Source organism: Periplaneta americana, chromosome 10, assembly GCF_040183065.1.
Source record: "Periplaneta americana isolate PAMFEO1 chromosome 10, P.americana_PAMFEO1_priV1, whole genome shotgun sequence".
NCBI lineage: Eukaryota > Metazoa > Arthropoda > Insecta > Blattodea > Blattidae > Periplaneta > Periplaneta americana.
This window is the reverse complement of record NC_091126.1, coordinates 50,390,354-50,416,567: the sequence shown is the minus strand read 5'-3', so window position 1 is coordinate 50,416,567 and position 26,214 is coordinate 50,390,354. Positions and strand designations below refer to the sequence as shown.

Here is a 26,214-nt window from a genome sequence, read left to right as displayed (position 1 = left end):
AAATAACTTAATATCAGAATTCTCTTTACATATCTCTACTTCAATACGATGAAGATTTGTGTAACAGCTGCAAGCAATACAGATTACAAAGTTTAGTACTGGTATGTAGGTAAATTTTGAAAAGAATTAAGTGTCCCAATTTTTGCAACTGCAAAATATCTTGGTTTCAGTACTATTTGACAATTTGTATTCTTCTACAAAGGAATATACAAACTTACATGTTCTAGCGTTATTTTCTTTGTTCATTTATTCATTTATTACTGTATCAATTGAGGTTTCTGTTTTAAAATTTGCATACTGTATGTCCTAATCCTATTTTGTAGGTGATGCAACTAGCAGAAGATCTGTTAGATAAGCTGCAACTAGCTATGAAAGGAAAAGATGATGATGAGCAGCTTGTGGGACCATGTTTCGTTGAATTAGCTGATAAAATGAAGAATGTTTATGGGCAGTATTGTATGAATCATAATAATGCATTGATATTACTTGAAAAGGTTAGTTCATAAAGTATATCATGTAAATTTCAGTATTGTGCCAGCACTTTCTATATACCTGTATAAGGTTCAAACACTAAGGGCAAAATTCATAAACATTGACATGTGTGGGACAATTACACCAAGAAATTTTCTGACAAATTTAAATCTACATTCGTAGTACAATCTAACAATGTATACTTAGGAAAAATATTAATTAATATCCTCACTGTACTTCTGGACTGCAATGAGAACAGCTTATCACCTGAGTACCAGGTATTGTGTAGTAAGTATAGTGTCAGTCCAAATGCCTGAGTACCAGAAATCATGAATGGACTTTCCCAGAAAATGTTTCCAGGAAAGTTACGGCACTCGAGATTAGAAGCCCTGTATTAATCATTGTTGATATTAAAAGTTTTGAATAGAAATTAATCTTCAATAAGGGGATACTATACTGAAATTTCCAAGTTCCATATTTTTAAATGTTCAAAATAGTGAAATCAATAACTACCATACTTATGAAGCTATATTCACCAAATTTTGATCACTGGTATATCTGGTTAATAATTACAAATGTACAAAATTTCATCCGTCTATGACAAGTGATTTGCATATTATAATATTTTATTAAGATATTGAATCACTTTATATAAAATGTCCCTTGCGCCACAATTTACATTTTTCTTAACTATATTCACTTAAATGGATTCTTATAAACATGTGGTCACAACTTACTATATGGTATTTGCTATAAAATTACTCAGTAAATTACTAGAGTTTTTTATTATAAAGGAATAAGAAATGAAAATATTAATAATTATAAAAAATTCCTAGTAATATACCGATCCACTGTACAGAAAAACTCAATAGTAATGTTTGTTCCAGTGTACATAAATAATCATATAAGTGAATTTCAGTTAAAAATAATGTCAATTGTGGCGCAAGGGACGTCTTATATAAAGTAATACAATATTTTATTAAGATATTATTAACAAAATGCAAACCACTTATGATAGAAATTTTGTACATGTATTATTATTATTAACCAGATACAGCAGTGATAAAAGTTCTGTGAATTTGACTTTAAAACATGGAAGTTAGTAATTTCAGTATAGTATCCCCTAACAGGATCAAAAGATCTTTCCCTACATTTTTATTTCACTTATAAGAATACTGTAGTTTGAGCTGAGCCCATTAAAAATATTTCTCCTAGAACTGCAACTATAATCAAGGCAGTTGTTTACATTGTATTTGTGCAAATTTTTCATTAAATTAATTCATTAACTTCTTTTACAGTATGAGTCTGTTGAAGAAATACAAAACTTGTTTAAAAAGGGAATCGAAACCCTACGTATGCAAGTAGCTTGTTTCGATATGGGCTCTATTCTTATCAAGCCGGTTCAAAGGATACTTAAATATCCCCTGATCCTAAATGAATTAATAAAGGTAAGTATAAATATTAAGATAATCTAATTTAGGGTCTTGTACACTTGTTGCTGCATAGTTTTCCTATATTTTGTATGCTTCTAGTGATAAATATACAGCATTCCTTTGACAATAAAATTGCCTCTGCTATTACTGCACGTGAATCATTAGTGATGGTAGCAAGTGAGTGGTCAGCTGCCAATGAGTGATCATATGTCGACTTCATAAAGAGAAATTTAATTTAATCAAAATCTACACTTTTATTACGAATACTGCTGGAATAGTTTGTCACCTTCTCCTCATACATCTTTGTAATTAGTCTCATTGTTTCTAAGCTATTATATTTTATGATGGAAGAGTAATGGAACGGAGAAAAATTCTCTCCGGCGCCAGGATTTGAACCCGGGTTTTCAGCGCTACGTGCTGATGCTTTATCCACTAAGCCACACCGGATACCCACCCCGGCGTCAGACAGAATGGTCTCAGATTAAGTTCCAACTCTTGGGTTCCCTCTAGTGGCCGCCCTCTGCACTACGTGATAGATGTCTATGAACGTAGGACTGAAGTCCACACATGTGCTGAGGTGCACTCGTTATGAGTGACTAGTTGGCCGGGATCCGACGGAATAAACGCCGTCTTAAATCACGAAGTGATTTACGCATATCATATATTATTTTAATGTACCGACAGCGCTTATTCCGTCGGATCCTGGCCAACTAGTCACTCATAACGAGTGCACCTCAGCACATGTGTGGACTTCCGTCCTACGTTCATAGACATCTATCACGTAGTGCAGAGGGTGGCCACTAGAGGGAACCCAAGAGTTGGAACTTAATCTGAGACGATTCTGTCCGACGCTGGGGTGGGTATCCGGTATGGCTTAGTGGATAAAGCTACAGCACGTAGAGCTGAAAACCCTGGTTCAAATCCCGGCGCTGGAGAGAATTTTTCTCTGTTCCATTACTCTTCCATCGTATGATGACGCAGAATATCTGCATGGAAATATCATATATACTTCGGTACATTAAAATAATATATATTATATTTTAGATCCTGTAGTAAGTATGCGAAGTTTAATTTCCTAAAATTTATCTTCAGGAACTCCCAAATGCATTAAGGTCGGGGATGTTAGTGGCCACAAATTGTGACTGTACTAATAAAGAAATGCAGATTCCACCACACATGGGATAACTGGTAGCGTTTCTTGTTGCATAGCTTCATTTAAAATACCCAAAGAATAATATTTTTCTTCATCTATGCATGTATGTATGCATGCTGAGAAAATCACACATTTTCTGGTTTTGTACTTGAAACGTCTGTCAAAAAATGATTATACTGCATACAATATTTTTGTCATTGGTATTATATGTTCTAGTGTTACAGTTACATAAAGGCACACACATTAAAAACTTTCAGAGCTGATCTGATTTTTTTAAATTTTTATAAATTATAAGATCTCAAGTTTGTGAGCATGGTAATTTCAACACTTGTATATCAAAATAGTTTAAATTTTATATTTGAAAGAAAAATAACTTACTCGAGGCCTGTTCAGAATTTTGTGAACTTAAGTGAATTCCAGACTTATTTATGGACACAATAATAATTAGACTACTTACAAACCAAAAATTTTGAAATTGACTATGTAAGAGGGGGTGCGATTATTCAAATGTATTCATAATTTTGCTAACAGTACTTCGAAGGACTGCTTTAGTAAAAGATCTAAATATTACTATGATGTACCTAAGTACATATGGAGTTTCAGTGCAGTAATTGTGCATTTCCATATGGAGAAGAATCGGTAGAACAGAGAAAATTTATTTCTGGCACCTGGACCCTAATCCAAGTTTCCAGCTTTATGTGCTGGCACTTTATCCACTAAGCCACACCAGATTCAGGTTCCGATGTGCCAATATGCCCCAATTTTTTTTAGAAAAAGGGCATAACTCAGAAAACATCTGGATGACATGCATGAAAATTGGTAGTGTGGATGTGCGTGTGCGTGCATGCCAAAAATGAACCAACTAGCCCAAAAACTACAGAAGTTAGAAATTTCACCCATCTCCTCCCTTAAACCCAAATTTGACACAGTTACAGAATGAGGATTTCATTTTCAGTGTACAGAGGATTCTCACAAAGATAAACCTGAGTTGCTGAATGCTGTAAGAACAATGATGGATGTAGCGACTTATATCAATGAATACAAACGCCGGAAAGATATTGGTAAGCATAACTGTGACATAACAGTTTTTGTTTCTGAATTGTATTTTTCTTTTATTCATCATTTAAATTGTAAGAATAGCCTATTTCCTGTTCTGATTTCACTGGACATTTCATTGTTTCTTGAATTTATCATATCCTCACTTAACCTCTCTATTTTCTTCCCAGTTACAGGTACTTACTTGCATTTATTCTCATTTGAAATTAAGCGAATGTAAGTTGTTTAGAAGGAAGCAGGAGTAGATTTTGAAAATATTCGATAAAATGTAATATTGAAACATTAATATTCTAATTATCTGTAAATGTAAGCATTTATGTACTCTTAAATTTTATTACTTTATTACAACTACCATAACATTTTTTATTCTCATTTTATACTTACGTGTATTATCAAAAGCAGAGCCACTGGCATACCTCAGGCAGTAGTGTGTTTGCTTGCTGATTCGGAGTTGTGCTTGGACAGATTACCTGATTTTGTTTTTTAACTTTAGAGCAGCAGGAATATCATATAATCGATGTTTCCAACTTAAGTACTGTTAAGTTTTGCTATTGAGTTTTGAATTTAGGACAACAGAATGCATGTAATTTCAAGCTTTGCCTTATTATTTGGCAATGTGAAGTAAGCCTAAATACAAAAAAAAAATATTATCATCGTCGTCATCGTCGTCGTCGTCATCAAACAATCAATCATCATCATCTGCTTTCGTGTATTAGACCCTACTTGATTCATTACAGTCTCATGTCAGCATTTTTTGGGTTTCCCCAAATTTCAAAATACCCCTTCCATTGAAATCTGTGTAGTGATTTATGTAATGGATGTTGGACTCAGTCTATAGTTGTTTTAGAATATCCCCATTTTTCCAGTGGCCAAAAACCACTATGCCATTCTGGAACATTGGAGGTTTTCATTTAATTTAATTTATTGTATTCCAGAGATCTTATATCAGCATTATAGCTCACAGTGAAATACTCAAAATTCCACTTCTAATCTAACTTAATTTAAAATTATGTACCTGAGCTTTTATGTTTCCATTTTGAATAATGTTTCTCACATTGATACTAGATGCTATTGAAAATTAACCTCACAGCTTGGAAAAAAATGTTACACTTACTTTGTTTATATGTGGCCTCCATTTCCTTCTGAAGTGATATAGTGTTAAAAGTTGTGTAATCGATATGTATACCTTCAAAGTAGTGATTTTGTGATCTTATAGATTCTTTCGAGCTGTTCTGCCAGCCCTCATACTTCCTCTTTAAGTCCTTTTCTTGATGCTTGCCAAGTACTGCCTGCTATTAAGCCTTGAATCCTTTTCACGGTCTCAAAATGCCACCCCTTCAGCTTTAATTTCTTCTTCAGGGGGATAATCTGGTGAGTACCGAGGATTTAGGATGATTGGTCAGAAAAAATTGCTGTGTTTGCAGAGATGTTTGAGTGCACGCATTGTTCTGATGCGGGAATCATTTGTGTGTGATTTGGGAGAAGGAATTCTCGGTGCAAAATCCCCTTAATGGCAAAAAAAACCAACTCTGTCTTTATTGCACTCCTCACTTGCTCAGTCCTCTTCACTCTTGGTGACTGATGATTGCTGATTTATTTCTAGATCATAACCACAAACCCAACTTTCGTTGCCTATGAGCCCTGGAGATAAAAGTTGGGTCACCATTTGCCAGACTTGAAGCTTCTTGGCATAATTTGAAGTGCCACTATTCCAGATCAAGCATCAGAAACCTGGAAATGAATGCAATAATACAATACATGTTCAAATTGTTCATGAATCACCTGGCAGACTCCATAACTGAATCCAGTCATGTCACACATTTCATTGATAGTTTGATGATGATCTTCATGAACGAATTGTCGATTTTTTTAGGCATCTACACGAGTTGCTCCAAGTGCTCGTTATCTTCAACACAACTTTGTTCCCTCCTGAAACATAAAACACTGCATTACAGCCTGCAGCTTCATCACGAAAAGTCTGATGAAACATTGCAAGGAATGTTTTAGTTGCTGATTTCTCCAGCTTAATGTATAACTTGATGCACACACATTGTTCGTTTTTGTCAGCTATTGCGAGATTACAGGCTGAAATGTTGTCACAAAAGTTCTTGTGACATAGGTTACAGTATACACAGAATGATTCCACTTGGAAGGAAGACACATTGGGGATGCAGACAGTTGACACTCTTATTGATGGGCCTGCACCCATCTTAAGGTTGTAGAGAAATCGACATAGTCTGGTAACTTTTCAAACCTCGTTTACCTGCTTTAATTTTCAGCGCATTTTTTATTTGGACAACATACCCAGTGTCAGTAGACCACTGCATGCTGCTGTAATATGGACACATATTTTGATAAATGCAATTGTTTTTATTTTAGTATCAAAGTATTTGGATGACGGAAACACCACAATATCAAGCAGAATGTCCAGGATTTCTCTCCATTCAGTTGCCAAAAAGTCGACAAGGTTAGGAGTTATGCTGACTTCCACACTGTTTGGAGTTTCTGTGAGTAGTCAATCATGTTTTCAGCTCCAAATAATTTACAGTTAATTTTTCTTACATCTTGCAAGCCTAAGTTTTAGAATGTTACTTCACTTGTTTAAGTGTGTTAAAATTAAATGAATATATTAATTTATATACATTCATTCAACTAATAAATTTCTCTTTTTCAGACAAAAGATCCTGTGTTTGATGAACATGAATTTATATTCCACACTGTAGAGAAAACTTGCAGAAGTTTCCTCAAGGATGTAGAAATCTTTCTTTGTGGGATGCAAGAAAAAATGATGCATCAGCTTAACATAGGATCACTTGTAGCCTTTTTCTATCAGGAGAGTAACTCTGAAGTACAAGAATTCCACAAACTTCATCAACTTGTCTGCAAGCGTTTTTGGGAGGAGTTTGTAAGTTGCATTGTTATATTAACTATTGCATGCGAGTTAAAATTCCAAAGGCAAGTTCACATCAGAGTTAATGAACAATGTTAACATTAACGTTATTCAATTATCTTGTTTAACTTCCTGTCCACGCCAAAATCGAATCTTAAGGAAGAATTATAACATGAATATAAGAAAAAAAAGAAATAGCATTTATTGTTCTCTGCAACACACAAGATAAAAATAAAATTTGCCTAAAAATGTGTCAAAGGGAAATTATTAAAAAATGAAACGAATTGATAATTTTGGAAATGTCATTGTGTACGTTTTATTTTTTAGTATTATGCATTCCTTCCGCTAACATAATCTCTTTTTCTCTGTTATTACAATAGAGGAAAACTATAGAAAAAAGAGTCTTGTTTCCATTGAATACTCTGATGGACCTGTTTCAAGGACCACAAATATTAATACAGAAACGTCATGATAAACTGCTGGATTATGATGGATGTTGTGCCAAAGCAGAAAAGAACAAGGAAAACAGACTGGTCAGTATTTTATGCTTCATATCTTACAATGTACTTCACAAAAGTCAGTAATAGAAAATTATGTACTTTGTATATGGGTATACAATTTATTTATTCTAAATCGATCTACGTTGATGTTTCAAATATTTATTGTGAATAAGATACATCTTATTTTAGTCTCAGATGTTTAGTAACAATATTGGAGTTATGCTCGAAAATTCTGCTCCAAATATCTGTGCAGATTTATTCGTTATAATTTCCTGTTTCACATTAAGAAGATGAACTTCAGGTATTTTGACTCGGTATACCTATGTGGCATTGTGATGCCTGTAGAAAATGCACATTCCTTCCATATCTGAGGGAGTAGTTTGCTTTACATTTTTGTAAATTTAAAATTTTTATAGATTTTCAAGTAACTGAAATTATTACTTTTTTTTTTTTCAATTATTCCATGAAATATCATTAGAAAGGATACAAGTATTTGTTTCTCTCATATAGTATATTGTTATTGTCTGATATCAATTGTTTGTCAATGAAACCGTTAGCTTTCTTGCTTTCCAATATTTCTCTTCAGTGAAATTTATCATTAATAGGATGTCACAATCCAGATGATGTTCCATCATTTCTCCCTCTTTATCACACAGAGGGCAATTTGGGTCCTCTAGAATTCTTATTTTATTCCTAATTTTTTTTCCTAAAGTATTCTGTTATGTTAGCCTGAATTTTGATACAGCAGACTTGCATGGAGCTTGAAGGATGGATTCTCTAAAGGTAAAAGACATTATAGAGGACAATTGAAATATGTAACTCTACAATAGTATAGTATAGTGTGGTTATTGAAACGTGCGTTTATAATAAACCAAGGATCCATATGTGTTTTCTTCATAAATCATTGAAATTGAAATGGTTTCTTTGTTATCAAAAACTTTTTTTCTTATAGAAAAGTCCTAGTTTTCTGTGAATTTCATTAATGATCAATTCAGGAGGCACTTCTTATGTGTTTAATGATGTTATTTTTGCAGTTGTGAAGTTAGTGACCTAGAAGTCATAAAATTTTGCTCAGGAGTATTTACTGCAGATTAGATATGTATGAAGACAAAATAATTCCTCCTCTTGTGTGCATACATGCATGTATTATGTGAGTTTTTTAGTTTTCTTCTTCTGTCATAGAAATGATAGTGATGTGTTTAGATGAATCAGTTCACTTTCTTTGCTGTTACACAGCCTCCCCCCATCTTTGTATTTTAAGGGGAGATAATGTGAAAATATCGTTTACTAGTTCTAGGTTATCGAAATTTTAATTTACAGAGAGGGCTAATATTAAGCTTACTTCTTTGTTTATCAGATTAACTTTTATATTCCTACGTCTATCATTGTCATTCAGACACCATCGCAAGAATTTCCAGGAAACTGAAATTGTTTCTATTTGTAAGAAATGATAAACGCTATAGGTGTATCAATTAGCAGCCCTTTGGCTTTTGATAATAAAACTGTCCGCAGTTCTTGGTGGTTTGCTCTATGTCATGAAATACTAAAGCTGACCAAATTTGAGACATGTGCATTTCTCATTCTTCCAGTGACTACCAATGTCGAAGATTTTTCACAGAAAATTTTTTCGTTTCTTACCAACAAGTAATAGAGCAAGTGAGAATATCTGTCAAACAATTAATGCTGCTTGGTTTTTACTATCTTTATTCTCAGATCCAGGAGGAACTATTGGCTACAAAGAGTAACTACGAAGCATTAAACAGTCATCTACTGGAAGAGTTACCAGCTCTGAATTCTTTAGCTTGTGAAGTTCTTGTGGAATGTTTGGCAGCCTTTATTACAGCAAGGAAGATGTTGTCAGGAAAGATAACAAAAGAATATCTTGCGTTGATGGAAGTATGAACAAACAAAATTAACCAAGTTATCACTATTAAAAAAATGCGTATAACTTTATTTTTCATGCTATTTAACACTGAGAAAAAGTTAGAGTATGCTAAACAATTATTTCGTAATAAGTTCGTGATTATTTTAACTTAAATTTAACCTGTAGATTAGATTATATTAGATTAGAAATTTATTAACTGTTAGAATTACAAGCATTCATGGCATTGTCAGTACACAAGAAGAATGACTTACCAAAGCTTACATGTAAGTTAGCTTAGCATGCAAAACTACAATTCTTGACAGTGATGACATGTTTTCATTATACATGAAAGTAACAGTGTTTCTGTATTCTGAAATTTCTTCAAATGACTGCATCACTGTGTACACTTGAAATGTATTGTGCTTTAAAAGCTTTAAAAAATACTCAAACTCTATATACTGTAGATTATTCTATATACCGTACTAGTATTTATTTTATTTAAAACAATTATGAATATTAGATGACATTAGTGCAAATTATTTGTAGGTTCGCTTAAAGGATTTAAAAATTCAATAATGAAACTGCTTGTGAACATTGTAAAAGAAATAAAAATAAATGCATGGAGTAAATTGCTACAGGTATGTCACTTTGTCAAATGAGTCCAAAATAAAATTTGATATTACAAACGCCAAAAAGTTTTAGAGGTTATATTGAATAGAAATCGTGATGAATGCATGGGGTAAATTTTTTTGTCAATTTGTGAAATGACTCCAAAAAAAAAATATATTGTAAATATCGGAGGGAAAAAATGTATTGCAAATACGAGACTGTGGAGATTGTATTAAATAGAAAAAATCTAAATGAATGCATGAGGCAAATTTCTAAAGTCAATTTGTCAATTGGCTCCAAAGTATAATTTTAATACAAATACAGAAGAAGTATAGACTATAGGTGATGATAGGCTATTTTGAATAGTTTTGAATAGTGAATGGGAGCAAAATGATGACTGGCATCATAAAAACTTTCAATTCAAAATTAAATTCTGTATTTTACTAATATGAAGTTCTTTCCCATCTAGGTGCCATTTATGAAGTCTTCACAAGGTGATGCGATAGAAACATTTGCTGTGAAACATAGTTTAGTGTGGAATCAACTAGTAAGATTTAGTTTTTCTCCGAAAAATATAAAAGTGGATACATTAACAAAGAGAAGCTCAAAATTATCACCAGTGCCATCTTCTAAGCAACTTGCAACAGAACCTACGAGTAGCGTAAGTATTAGTCACAAAATTAGTTTTAAAATTTGCAAACTCTTTTTTTGCTTCAATACATAATTAGCCAACAACACCTATCTCTCCAGAGACCAGGAATATATGATGGACCCATATATATATATATATATATATATTTTTTGTGGGATTTTGTCATTTCTCCTACAAACAGCCACTAAATCATTATCATCATCACCACTATCTTTACATAATGTGCGAGGTGTAGTGAAAAATAGTGGAATTTTTTTAAATATGCACATATATTTTACTCTTTTTTTTTTTGTTCACTTTATCACTTATGTTAAAGCTATAAAACACTAATTTTTTTAACACTTTTGAAGTTTTAATTTAAGAAAATTAGTGTTTTATAGTTTTAATATATTTTACACTGGAGTGTTACAAATCCAGTCTCCTGTAAAGTACTCCCCTCCCACACGCATACACTTATTCAAATGTTTTTGTCAGTGTTTGGAAGCCTCTTGAAGTTCTCCTTGTTAACTGACTTAAAAACCTCTAGCACAAAGCTTTTAATATCGTCCATGAACTCAAACCAGTGTCTTTTCATCATATCTTTTATTCTGGGAAACAACCAGGAATCACAGGATACTATTTGTGAAATATGTAATATATATATATATATATATATATATATATATATATATATATATATTTGTCATTAGTGTTGGTACGGTACTTCACACATTTTGCATACAGTGCCATCCGACCTTATTACATCTTAATTCATGGAAGCCATATCTTACTTAATTCATTCTTCCATGTTACTCAATTATTATATTTAATGGAACATGCATATTCCAATTTGCCGTGTATACCGACAGGAACTAAGTACCGGTACTACATGCCAGTTATAAAAAGGGGACTCTGCATTTTGATGCTTATGGTATTATAATTAGCTATTGCTCATGTGGATGGCTTAGAGTATTATCAATCTGTTTTTATTATTTATGGTGTTTGTAATTTAATTTTAAGACTCGTTATTAAACTGCTGTTACTTTCCAGTTTTCAAAGTATTGACATTGAAGATGCTATGACCTTCATGCTATTTTATTTTCAACTACTGGCATTCCTCTTCTGATGTTTCTTTCTGTTGTCGCTAATTGTGTAATCCAATTACTCAGTGCTGCCTATTCCTTTCTTCTCTCTCTCTACTGCTGTCTTTACAGGAAAGAAAGCTATTCACTTGTTCCAGTTCTATTGTCACATTCATTATTATTTTTGTACCAGAGGAATCTGAATTTACTGATTTCCTAAAACAAAATCGTTTGCTGTAAATACAAAATGAAAAATGCATTGATTGATCTATCTTTTTTTTTTCCTTCCTTCTTAAACAATTCAAATTATTTTATAAAATATAATGCCTCTATATGTGAACAACTTCTAACTTTCTAGATGTTTTTTATGTCTAGCAATGTCGAATTTCTTTTTAAAGATCGAGTGATAACAATATAATAATAAAAAATTTCTTCTTATATTTTTTGTGATGTGAATTGTTGTAACAATATTTAATTATAAAATATATATTAAAGACCTTATACCCCATAATATTTATATTAATAAAATACAAAACTTGTAAGAAGAAATTCATTACTCATTGATGATGGATTGATAATAGCAGAAACTAGTTTTTATGCGGGTAAAAAAAGAGCAGTTAAATTTTGCCTGAAGCCATCTCATTCCCACGCCGGGTCATATTATATTACATAAATCAGTGATACAGAATCCACATCTTCAGTTTCCTACTTTCCTTTCAAAGAGAGTCCTATTAAACAATTTTATCATGCCTAGTCAGGTTTGACTATGTGGATCTGAAAGTCATGGTAACCTCTCTAAGTCCAAGGATTCTTCAAAAATGGTTACTGAAGTGACTTTTGTTGTTTTCAGTCGTGTCAGGTTCAGAGTGGCAGTCAACAAGCTTACCTGCAGAGCCGATACCCACAAGATATGGTGTATTGTTGTACACAGTCGTACACAGCTGTACAGGCTATGGAGCTCACAGTGAGCAGAGGAAATGTAGTGGCTGTGATCAAGAAACATAATCCACTTGGTGATTCAAGAATGTGGTTCGTGGATGATGGATGTAAGTTTCAGAAATAAATTAGTACTGCATCAATAAATCTGAGATCTGAAGGAGTGGTTGCTCATTTAATTTAATTTTCGACTGGAATATGAGTCGCAAGAAAGTCATGGGGAAAAAAGAGAGGTAGAAAGACATAATTAGTGTGTGAGAATGAGCAAATATAAGGTGACTAAATTTTCAAATCCCAAAATCAGGATACCTCGCAATGTGGAATAGTAAATGGATGGTGAACTTTTTATGTAAATTTACATGAGACGTATAAAAACGCAATAAAAGTTAACAGAATCATATGACTCTCGTAGTGGTTAGGAGAAAGAAGTGTTTTCCCAATTCTCAAGATTCCATTGGGATCTCCATGACAGTGCTGGTTAACTTCCTTCTAAGAGCAAGAAAGAACTCTGTTAGCACCTCTTGAGCTCGGGCTTTCCTTGTTCTTCTATGCAATTAGTTTCCTTCGTCTTTAGCAGTTTTTTAATACAATTTCCTTTTCTTTGCATAGAGATCTAAATTTGCATCAGAGATATCTGTTGGTACTCTGTGCTGCTCACTACGTGCTACTGCTGAACGAAATATGCACAAGATACCCACTGGCGATGAGTGGCTTTTAATTGCCGCATGCGCTCTCATTTTTAGTGGAAAAAAAACATACACGTTTGAATGCGTTTTGTACACTCTTGCATGCATTGCTTGAATGCTTAAAGTTGAAAGAAAAGTTGAACCGTATAGATACACCTTAAGAGATGTAGAAATCTTTTTGCATAGCCTAGTGCTGGATGTATATCAATTTCTTAGCCACCGGCGTGGCTCAGTCGGCAAAGGCGCTTGCCTACTGCTCTGAAGTTTCGCTCAGGCGCGGGTTCGATCCCCACTTGGGCTGATTACCTGATTTGGTTTTTACCGAGGTTTTCCCCAACCATAAGGTGAATGCCAGGTAATCTATGGCGAATCCTCGTCCTCATCTCGCCAGATACCATCTCGCTATCACCAACTCATCGACACTAAATAACCTAGTAGTTGATACAGCGTCGTTAAATAGCCAACTTAAAATATATATCTCAATTTCTTGTTGTCCAGTAACCTGAACTATCCAATCACAAAAAGTAAATAAGTTGTTGGTCCACTCCTGTGGAGTAATGGTTAGCATGTCTAGCCGCGAACCCAGGTGGCCCAGGTTCGATTCCCGGTTGGGGCAAGTTACCTGGATGAGGTTTTTTCCGGGGTTTTCCCTCAACCCAATATGAGCAAATGCTGAGTAACTTTCGGTGTTGGACCCCGGACTCATTTCACCGGCATTATTACCTTCATCTTATTCAGATGCTAAATAACCTAAGATGTTGACAAAGCGTCGTAAAATAACTTACTAAAAAAAATAAATAACTTGTTTTAGTAATTCTGAAATTAAGCATAAGGACAAAAAATTAATTTTGATGTTCTCAGATGTGCAAATGTCGTATGTTGTTCTGTAAGTTGCTTATTTACTTTTTTCTTGCGTATTTCAGCAACAAAAGGTTTCTTGCCAAGTAGTTGTCTAGAGCCCCTCTATCGACATGCCAATTCTTCAAGTCCAGTTGCAGAACAGACTCAGACCAAGACATCAGTGACTCGAATGCAGTCACAGCCACCAACACAACAGCAAATGTTGCAGCCACAACCTCCACCTCCATCGTACGATGAGGTGGTGTCCTCTGCTGATTCAAGCCCACAATCAGAGAGATCAAGGACTTCAGCAGAAAGCCATATGTATGAAGAAATACCAGAAGCAAGCGTGAGTATTTTATTTGTTAATTTATGTAAACACACATGAATTCGAATTGAACTAGATTAGAGTCTAGAGCAATGGTCATTAGCACAGTGCACCCTCGGGCTGGTGCCTCTTACCTGTGGATAAGAGAGGCAATAGCATCCATCCGTGGCTGCTGGCAGGTATGCTCGCTCCCTCTCTCTTCTGCACGATGGTGCATATTGCGAAACACTCCTTACTCATTACCCATTTCAGCAATTGCTGATGGCCACTGGTCTAGACCATATCTCAGTCACACTATAGAAATATAGTATATACAGAAATACTACGGTTCATTCACAGATACTATAAGATATAGTGTGGGAAAAATTAATTTTTGTTTGATTTTCCGAGATTCATGTAATAACGCTAAATATTAATGAATAAATTGTTCGTTCTGTTCCATCGCCTCTTTATACAGAGCAAGTAAAACCTAGGCACCAGTATTGTTAAAGAATCATGAGGTTGCATTTTGATGAGAAGAGCATATTGAGTTTTACTGGGTAAATATTTACTCTTAGCCTTACCCAGGACACAGTGTGTGTGTTCTCCTTTTTAGTTGTTTGCATTAAGTCAACGACACACTTCACTGTCAATCTCTGTTAGTGAGATGTCTGAACTGTGTTGAGAAAGATTTATTTTTAGTGTAATTAAATGCACAATACAACAATGCAGTTCCCTTGTTGAAACATATCTACTGAAGAAGAAGTCATACAACAAATCTGGAGATAGAGCAAAATAGTCCATTAATTTTTTCTCTGTCACCAAGAATTTCACGAAGGCCCCATTTAATGTGCCAATGTGTGTGCTGTTGTGTCTTCATGCTGAAAAGGCTCGTAGTTCTTCCTTAACTCTGTGAGAAGTTGTGAAAATGGTCGCTCAATATTGTTCACATAATGCTCCGAATTAATTGTCTCGTAAAAAAATATATATGGGCCCAACTATTCTCGCGCACTAACTGCACACCATACACTCAATTTTTTATCATGTAGTGGGACTTCACGAGAAAAATGCGGATTTTTGGTATCACAATTCCGAGTATTCTGAGCATTCATATAGCCACTCAGTGAAACCTATCTTCTTCACTGAAAAGAAGCATTGGATAATTGATTCTAACATCCAACGAGGAAATCGTGTGTGCATCACTGAATCATCTGGATTCAATTTTTGAGCTCACCTGCGTCTTATAGAGATTAAACTTCACAAATTTCAAACCTTCAGAAGAAAGCCACAGAATGTTGCATTATGTTCATACATAACCTCGAATGTTTCTTTTGTTAGAGCATGCTTTGGACAAAGATTCTCCTTATCAAGAATGACACCTGTTTTTCGTCACTTATTATTAAATAATTTAACGACACACTCTTTCGATGATTGTGCAGGCTCTGGAAAATGCTGTCAAAATTTCCATAAACCCAACTTATACGACTTGTTATTCAGTAGTTACGTTCCTACAACCCTACAAGCAAACTGTTTTGCTGTACTGTGTAACTAACCATGATAAAAAATACGTATTTCTGAATACAGTTCAGACAACTGATGAGACTGATAGTGTGTAAAGTGCCAATAGAATTATTGCCAGCTTTCTTTTCTTCACGGAAGAGGGGCCCGAAGGCTTACACTGAAGCCCTAGGCATAATGTGCTTACCAGTCCTATTATAGGAATGATTGTTGAAGTCCATAGAACCACATTCCTCATCGTTATTTACCGTTTGGTATCATCTGTCGATTCAGTTTACACAACAGTCAGTTCCAATGAAGACCATGCTTAATGCCTCTCCATCACTCTGACAAATCTACAGCCTTCTCAGAATGATGTCGTCTGTGTTCAAGACAATGGTACTACATCCTGCTGCATTCTTTGTTGTCCTGAAACTATTGAATGATCATAAATGAGTGCCAATGCCGAAAATTGTCCAGGATTTGCTTCGAATTGTTTAAAAAAAATCCTGGAAAGAACCCCATCCAAATGGGTAATTTGTTCCAACCAGGATTTGAACTCAGGCCCACTAGTTTCATAGTCAGACATGCTAACCTCTGCTCCATAGCACTGGACGTGTTACCAGTTTAGTGCAGCAACTGATGAGGAAAACCAACATATTGTGTCCTTTGCTGGACTTACAGCAAACGAGGCCGTAAAAATCAATTGTGCCATCCATCTAGAAGCAGTCTTGTGGCTCGGTGAGAATGCTGGTAACTTAGATTTGACTCGCTCTATACTGTATGTCTTGCTAATAGTAAAGACAATATACAATTTTCTCTTATTTAGCCTGTTCTCCATTATTTTTATATCATCATCTCTTGAACTCTGGATAGCAACTTAATGTAATCGTTAAATAAAGAATTTCCTTATTTTCATTCAGGTAAACTTTGTGAAAAGATAGTTTCTAATATAATGTCTTATATTTCATTATAGGCATCATCAGTTTATGAAAACATTCCAGATAGTGGAAGTGAAAGTCCTGCAGGGGTAAGTAACATAACATAAATTTGGAAATCATTATGCAAAATACACTAATCATTTCATGTTAAATTAAAGAAATTGATATTAAGTATACATCACACTATTACCAATTCGATTGTGGTTCTTTTCCTAGTGATGGATTACTAATATTTCATAATTTAAATTTTCTGGTGTATAAAGGTCCATAGATATAATGAAAATATAACCAATTTTTGTAGGGTATAAGCAGTTATTTCTGCATGAAATTAAATATGTATTTATTTTTTAAATATTGTTACTTTTCAAGATTATCTAACTCTGATTTTCCATGGTGAACACACACCTCCCACAAGAATTGAACATTTGAGGAGTTTCAAACCAGACATGACTAATACACAGGAAATAGTTTCGGAGATACTCAAGATTTAATTTCAATTCATTCATTCATTGATAGTGTTGTGCCCAAGGGCAGGTCTTTCACTGCAAATCCAGCATGCTCCAATCTTTCCTTTTTCCTCCTTCCTCTTAGCCTCCGCATATTATTAATGTATCTTAATGTTGTCTGTCATCTGATACCTCCTCCTGCACCAAAACATTTCTTTTGTTCAACATTGATCAAGTTATGGAGAGAATGATCATCCATAGGTTAAACTGGTTCCTTGAAAGCAACCACATCATACACCCTGCCCAAGCAGGTTTCCGCTGTCATCGTTCAACTGATCAACAAGTAGTAATCTTCACTCAGCACATTAAAGATAATATGGACAAAGGTCTCATCACAACTGCGGTGTATGTTGACTTCAAGAAAGCCTACAATTCAATCTGGAAAACAAATTTACTTCTGAAACTTTCCAAAAGTGGAGTGAGAGGGAAAATGTTACAATGGATTAGAAACTTTCTGGATCAAAGATACTGCCAACTCCGTTTTGGTGACACTACATCAAGATTTAAACAACTCCAAACAGGACTTCCACAAGGTGCAGTTACAAGCTGTTCCTTTTTCAACTTATATATTAATGACTTGGTTTCACTACTGACTAAGAACACAAATGTTCACGCCTTACTTTATGCCGACGATCTTGTCCTGTGGACTGCTGCCCCGAAATCACGAGCCAAGAGTGCTATTGCGAATACTCTTAATCACGTTCTTGAAGACTTACACAAATGGTGCCTAGATAACGCTATGACCGTGAACACTGAGAAAACAAAATGTCAAACTTTTTCCCTATGTCACAATCAGTTAACACCGGCCATAATCTACAACAATATACAACTGGACAATGTCCATACATTCAAGTATCTGGGCGTCACTCTTGATAATAAGCTCACATGGAAAGATCATTGCTCCGAGATAGCTTCAAGAACCCGTGGTAGATTATCCTTACTAAAGCGGCTTGCTGGAACCAAATGGGGATGTGCTACATCTACGCTAAACTGTACTTATAAGACATATGTGAAACCAATCATGCTATATTGTTGTGGTGCCCTTATAACTGCATCTGATCAGACAATCAGTAAGCTAGACTGTGTCCAAAATCAAGCCATGAGACTGATTACTGGTGCTGTAAAATCAACACCAATAAACTCACTATTGCTCCATACCAATAACATGGACATCAAATCAGAAATAAGACAATCAGCATTAAAACTTCATGAAAAACTCACTGGTTTGTCTGATATTGAATACTCCCCTTGCTCCTCACACACCAACCGCAGATTAAAAAGCCAAGAGGGTTTCCTGCAAAAAGTAATCACTGAAAGGCATAATCTGGATCTATCCTGGAAACCCCAGCAATTGATACTACCAACCAACCCACTTGCGTTATATCATATTAACTATGCACTAGATCTTATTGCAATAGAAAATAAACAGGATGACTGTAGTGAAGTACTCCGTCTTTCTGCCTTAGAAACATTACATATCCGCTACCCACAAGACAAATGGCTGCATGTGTACACTGACGGCTCCCAAATAGAAAAACACGGGCCCACTGGAGCCGGAATTCATTGCCAACTGTTCTCTACCTATCTCACTCTAGGCAACAACCATACACCTTTTGATGGAGAAGTAAGAGCCATATGTACTGCTGTGAAACAACTGTTATGCAGGTCCTTCCCATTTCCAAACATTGTCCTCCTCAGTGACTCAAAAGCAGCGATATCTGCAATTGGAAACTACTTACTACAACCAGCTAATGATGAAATTCAACAATGCAGAGAAGACATCAAGAAAATAAATATAATTGTACATCTGCAATGGATACCTTCTCACTGCGGTATTGCCGGGAAAGAAGCAGCAGACTTTCTAGCAAAGAAAGGAACAACTATCCCCCTTTCATATTCTAACATGCTGCCATTCCATAGAGCATCTACAAATATAAGCAGTCGAGTGAGACAATGTTTCCATAAAAGTTTGGAGGACCAAATTAAAGATAAACACTGGAAGGACGCACTAAACTCCACTCTCCCCGAATGGCCCAGAAGAGAAGCTGTTGTGACGTTCCGCACCGCAGCCGGTCATGACTGCCTGGCTAATCACCTCCACCGCCTGGGTGTATTATCCAGCCCCCACTGCATGCTCTGTAGATGTTCCAACACCATGGACTCAAACCACATTAAGACTTGTCCAGCTCTTTCATCTGTCGGCTTTGTGGATAGGTACTGGGAGGCCAGAGACAGAATGCAGCAGTGCTGACATCCACTCCTTCATAGTTTCCTTGGACATTGTTCACTTTATTTCGTTTTCTTTCCTTTTAGTTTTTATCGTCATTGTACGGCCAATGACTCTAGTCAAGTGCCACTGCATTGAATAAAAAAAAAAAACATTTCTTCCTTGCATCCTTCAGTAGGCAGTTTCTTCTTAGTCAGTGGTACAGCCAATTTATTTTTCTCTTCCTCATTTCAGCATTATTCTTTCTTCACCCACTCTTTCTAGCACAGCTTCATTTCATATTCTGTCTGTCTATTTTGAATGTTCCATTCTTCTCCATATCCACATTTCAAATGCTTCTAGTCGTTTATCTTCACTTCGTTGTAATGTCCATGTTTCTGCCCCATTTAATTCACATTCCACACAAAACACTTCACTAGTCTCTTCTGTAGCTATTTTTTCAGAAGTCCGCAAAAGATGCTCCTTTTTATGTTAAAAGCTTCCTTTGTCATTGTTATCCTCCTTTTGACTTCCTGGCAGCAACTCGTGTTACTACTTGTAGCACATCCCAAGTATTTGAAGCTGTCCACTTATTTCACTGCCTCATTTTGAATTCGCAAGGTTAACTTCTTTAGTTTTCTTCCAACAACCATGGTCTTCGTCTTGTTTGCATTTATCTTCATCACATGTTGCTCACAGCTGTCATTTTGCTCCAGTAGCATATGCCTTAGTATTGTCTCCTCTTCTGCTAACAACTCCATATCATCAGCATATCTTAAGCACTTTATTCTTCTCCCTCCTACTATCACCCCTCTCATGTTCTGAAAACAGTTCTTTACTAAATCTTTCAAGTAGATGTTGAAAAGTGTAGCCAATAAAGGGCATTCTTGTCGTGCTCCTCTCCCTATTCCACTTCCCTTTGATATTTCTTCTCGTATCCTGACTTTGACTCGTATCATATAAAAGTTACAGAATAGTCTCCTTACTTTCCAGTCCACACCTATTTTCTTCAGGATTCCCATAAGTTTATTTCAATCTACTCTGTCAAAAACCTTTTCCAGGTCCATAAATACTACATACACTTCTTTATTTTTCCCTAGGTAACTTTCGCTGATTGGTCACAGTAGTCCAGTTGCATCTCTCGTACTCTTTCCCTTCCTGAAGCCAAATTTCTCTTCTTCCAAATCTCCTTCCATCTTAGAATATAAACATTGATACAGTATTCGCAGGAAAATCTTTGTCGAGTGTGATCTCAGGGTGATAGTCCTGAACTCATTACATTTCTTAGCATTATTTTTCTTTGGCATTGGCAGCAACACTAGCTTCGTGAAATCTCCTGACCATTCGCCTTTCTCATATATTTTGTTACATACAGTAATGATAGGATTTTCTTCTTGTCTTCACCCGAGCATTTAACTAATTCAATGGGGATTCCATCAACTCCCGTTGCTTTCCCATTCTTCATTTTCCTAAGCATTGCTTCATCTCCTGTAGTTAAGTCATCTGGATGATTCTCTTTCTCATTTAGCTCTTCTACATATTTTGTCCATCTGTCCAGTATTTCTTGTTTGTATGTTAATTCATTGCCAATTTCGTCTTCTATCAACCACATGGGTTTCCTGTTCTTATTCATGAAGTTTATACATTTTACTTCCTGATACATTAAATCGTAATTTCAGCTGTGAACAGATAAATTCATATGGTGCCAAACTTAAATTTCACAATTGCAACATTCATCAAGTAAAGAAACAAGCATTCATATTTACCACAATGTAGATTAAGGTAAAGTATGATTAATAATTATAAGAAACTTACGTTATGGTCACATACTGCTACTTTTGCAGCGCTGCAGTACAAAATACTGCGCAACTCTCGTGTGAACAGTGGTGCAATCCGAAAAGTAGCAGCTGCCGAACAAGCTGCCTGCTCTTTTTCATGCTGTGTGCAGCTTAAAAGTAACGACATGTGAACAGAATTCTCAGGGTTTAGCTGCAGCATTTTTGATGTTGGTTTTGTTGAAACGTTTGCAGTGGTTGCAACCAGTGTTGCCACCCAAATGTGCCAATGATACTTTTATTGTTTGGATATATTTTAATGTTTGATGTGATGAAAATAAATTATTTGTAACAGTTACTAAATATACAACACAGTCAGAGTATATTTGCCGATGATATAATTCATTCTTTTAATTTTCCATAGCATAGTTTCAAACAGGAGGGTTGTCAACATTGATTACGTGAATATGCTATATCGTTTAAGTATATAGGCCTTTTTTAATAGCTTCATAGTAAAAATAATGCCAATTTCTGAATACTAGTTAGGACAGAAAAGTAAATAATAGATAAGTAAGCTATCGCATGAGTTTCATAATCTGAAACTCTAATGCGAACATAACCAGAAAATGTATTTGCGGCTGCAAAAGTAGCACTTGTATTTGAACAAACTCGCAACCTCCAGTTGCAACTTCTGCAGCACTCGGGTTGTGCAGCACGAAAAGTAGCATGCAGCGCACTACTTTTGGCTTACGTGTGAATACGACACGCAACTTTTGTAGCTGCAATACAAAAGTTGGGCAGCAAAAGTAGTGACGTGTGACCATACCTTTAGTTGTTGTGATATTGTGAGATAGTCATGTCTGGCTTGAAACTCTTCATTTATAAACTAAATTTTTGTAGATTTAAGATCTTTTGCACTAGTTCTCTTAATAAAAGTAGTCATGTGGCTCTATAATTAGGAAGCTGAAATTTTTACGTAATATAAACAATGGACTGCATTTTGAGAGTAAAAATAAAATTGAGTGCAGCCCAAGTAACAAAATGTATTTTTAAAGATACAAATGTTATTACTTACAAAAAGGTATCAATTTCTTTATAGTATAAAAATATAATGTGATATAATTTCAGATTGCAGTTCACATGCTTAAAATTAAATTTTCCCCCTTCACATTCTGAAATGAATTAATTTCTTCTGTACTGCACCTCTAATGGCACCTCTCAATATAAAATGTCGACTTCATTATCATACTGATGGCACTGCCATTGTGCAGAGAACTTGAAGAAAGACAATATTGTAGTAATCACCTCGTTTTCAAGATACCGATAAACTCTCTTGCTTGCGAATTTTCTTGGTGTCTGCATTTCATGGGAATATGTTCAGTTTGAGAAATATTAAAGAAAATTCGGTACTTTCAGGAAATGATTTTGTTCTTTTTACCTTGTGGGGTGGTTACTGAAGAACCTACAGAAACGACACCAGCAGAGAGACTTTAAATAACACTGTTTTCCATCTTTGAATCTGGCTGTCATGGGAGCACACAGACTTAATTGTGTGCAAATTAAAGTGTTAGGGAAAATGAAGGGTATGGGATTGGAATACACTGAACATGATCTCTTCCACAAACATCCTTTTGCATCACTCACAATAGAATTTCAAAGAAGCTTCAGTTAGCGAAAACATGAAAATCGTCACCATTACTACAGCTATCATTATCGCTACTATAATAGCCACCATTATTACCAAGACCCGGAATTTTTTTTATCTAAAATTTAAAACGACACTTACTATATCTCATTGGTTGTGGCAGTATATGAAAAGTAAATGCCTTATTTATTACATTGCTTTGAAATTCAAAGTGTCTTTGCTGAATACAATACTTAAAATGAAAGGGGTTTTTATCTTTGTGAACTGCACATCAAAGATTTTGTTACCTGCAAGGAATGTACAGACTAAGAAACAAAATTTGGGCCCATATTTTCAGTGCTTACTGAGCATGCACAGTATGTTATAACTGGAACTTGGAAAAATTCAGGTGTTCCAAATTTTGTTTTTGAGTCTGTACTGTAATCTTTGTTTTGTAAATGTTCACTGTCAAAGAATTAGTTAATAAATTTCAGAGTCAGAGTTCACCAGACCATAGAAAGTAGTACCCAGGAACAATGATGATAGTACTAACATTTAAGTAAAAATTCCGGACCCTGATCATAATCACTATACCACCACCACCACCACCACCACCATCATCATGATGATCAGGCTTCGAGACTTTGGACCCGATAGAGCAGTTCAGTGGGAAATCCACATAACGGTGTACTGAGTATAGTGGTAAAGCGTACAGTGGGTGGGGGTACTGCAGAATGAATGCCAACAAATATGCAAAGGAAAATGCTCTGGATTTGAAGGTTCTGACGAATAATTTGGTTTTCATACAAACTGTGTCTGAAACTATTACAAGGTTAGAAAAGTCAGAGCAAAAGATGCCGGAAGCCCTCAAATTAATTTAGAAAATGATGCAGAGAATTAACGAGACATCAATTACACCGGTTACTGAACGTGTAAAACAGAAGTAGAAATAAATTTTAAGTAAAAATAACGGATATGGAACATTGTATAACATAAACAGCAAATTAGTGGACACAAAGTCAACCGAGAATAAAGGACTGTCTCTTAGAGACTGGAATGATGTTAGGTTTTTTCGTTTTGCTCCTATCACGTCATGCGACATAGAGCACAGCTTTCTGCAGTACAAACTTTGGCAGATAACCAAAAAAGATTTACGTTTGAGACACTGAGAATGTATCTTGTAGTAGGTGCATTGCAATTCGGTACTGTAACTGCACTTCCTAAAGACGACCAATAGGATAAATGAAAAAATTAAAATTGCTACATGCTTATTTCCGCCATTAACACTGTGTATAATTGAACACAAATGCTTATAAAAGACAGGAGAATAAATGCTTTTCACACTCTTTTGACATTATCATTGTGTAATGTATATTTACTTTCAGAATGTACATATGTGTGTTTCTCCATACTACCGTACTCTACTTTAAACAGCAACGTTGTTACCTCAACACATCTCTATCTACCTGCAGCGAGTCAACAACCTATAGTGCATGCACAGTAAACTTATTGTATCAGGTCCAAAGTCTCGAAGCCTGATGATGATAGTGCCTAAAACATAAATATCTTTGTCTAATAACTTTTAGCAGTGTCATTTCATCAAGAAATCAATGTTAATTATTTTTTGCAGTTCTATTATGCAGTATATGATTTTGAAGGTGGTGGAATGCATATGCTCAGCATTAAGAGTGGTCAGGCAGTCCATGTTCTGCAACAGCGAGACCTTCAAGGTAACTCTGAATGGTGGTTTGTGGAGGATCGATTTGGAAGGAAAGGCTATGTACCTGGGAATTTTCTGAAAAAATATCAACAGTAATTGCGTTCACAAAATCAAGAACACCAACTTTTCTACTATTGCAATCATGTATATTTTACCACGTCATATGAGAAATGAAAATACATGGTCTTTACAGTGGCACTTCTGTATTCGGCTTTATCTTTCAGCAAACTTCGATTACCAATTTCTCAACATTGTTATAAACATTTCAGTGCCATATAGATTGAGAGTTACATTATGGTTAAACTGGTGATAATTTCAACAAGCATGAATATCTTATGAAGGATGGTTCTTTCGGTTTTATTGAAAATTCTGATTATTTTATTTTTTATATTTCACTTTATATAAATGTTGCAATTGCACCCCTGTATGCCATATTTTGTGTGATAACTTTCTGCTCTGGTGGTGGTAATGGCAGGGTGGAGGTGTATATAAAAGAATGGATAGTGAAGAAATGTGATAATTAATTTCCCAAGCACTTGGCAACATGTCACATAAAGCATTAATTGACCATGTTCATTATGAGATTGCTTTTCGGCACTAGTATTTAAATTTGAACCTTTTATCCCTTAAAAATTATCCCATAATTTACTATAAAAATGTGTAAGTTAAAAAATGCAGCTGGTATTTTTGTTTTAATTCAATCACTGTAATAATTGTCTTATTTTACTGTTATTATTTATGGAAACTTTACACTCAAATCAAACTCTTAATTTAACTTAGAAATTATGACAATTTATTATCCTTAAAAATACACATACATTACTATACAGAAAAATCCAACCGACGAACTTAAGTAACAGATGTGGTCAAAAAAAGTAATTTTTAACAATTAACCCATTCCTGGAAATGTCACATAGTCGCTAGAAGGCGACAAATTCAACGATACACAGTACTCTTTGAATATACTTCAGTGGTTCATGCCTAACAGTACAGTAAGGGTTTACAGTAGGTAGACTTTTGGCAAATGAAGTTCGGAAAAGGAAAAGACTTGAAATACTCGTACTTAGTGTTTGTAGCAGAATGAATGCAATTGTCACAAACAGCATGTTTATTATTTCAGTCCACGTGAAATGTTCACTGTCACACAAGCACTCCACGACTGAGCTAAAATGTCTTCATAATGTTATAAAAGGACAATGTGCAGTGGGTTGCCTATTTAAAGAATGCTGTGTTGTCGACTTCTCTAGCTTTTATGGATTTCTTGTTAAAAGTGTTTGGCCTTGACACCATATATTATCTCACGAAGTTTGTTGGTCGAATTTTCCATCATCTGTATGTACTATGCAACCAAGCTCAGAATAAGATCGGTGAGTTTGGGAACTACAATCCTTGTACACTTGCATTCCAGCTGTCAGCCGCCTCACTCGCTCAGTGATGTCTTATTACTCTGCTAGATGGCTGACTTTGGTCTTCAATTTAGCCATGCA

At 35.1% G+C, this 26,214-nt stretch overlaps 1 protein-coding gene across 3 annotated transcripts in view; it reads left to right on the top strand.

The window, feature by feature from the left end:
* LOC138707664 (rho guanine nucleotide exchange factor 38-like) overlaps positions 1–26,214 on the top strand; it is a 201,652-nt gene extending 175,438 nt beyond the window's left edge. For 2 of the 3 annotated variants that reach the window (XM_069837397.1, XM_069837398.1), the window contains 12 exons: positions 324–494; positions 1,770–1,919; positions 4,013–4,118; positions 6,493–6,620; positions 6,788–7,018; positions 7,384–7,536; positions 9,217–9,399; positions 10,446–10,637; positions 12,540–12,735; positions 14,235–14,500; positions 16,932–16,985; positions 24,638–24,959. In XM_069837397.1, coding sequence (XP_069693498.1) covers positions 324–494; positions 1,770–1,919; positions 4,013–4,118; positions 6,493–6,620; positions 6,788–7,018; positions 7,384–7,536; positions 9,217–9,399; positions 10,446–10,637; positions 12,540–12,735; positions 14,235–14,500; positions 16,932–16,985; positions 24,638–24,823 — 2,016 coding nt within the window. In that variant the 3' untranslated portion in view covers positions 24,824–24,959. Of the gene's footprint in view, positions 1–323; positions 495–1,769; positions 1,920–4,012; positions 4,119–6,492; positions 6,621–6,787; positions 7,019–7,383; positions 7,537–9,216; positions 9,400–10,445; positions 10,638–12,539; positions 12,736–14,234; positions 14,501–16,931; positions 16,986–24,637 lie in introns of all 3 variants that reach the window. The other variant, XM_069837395.1, reaches the window with a different exon arrangement.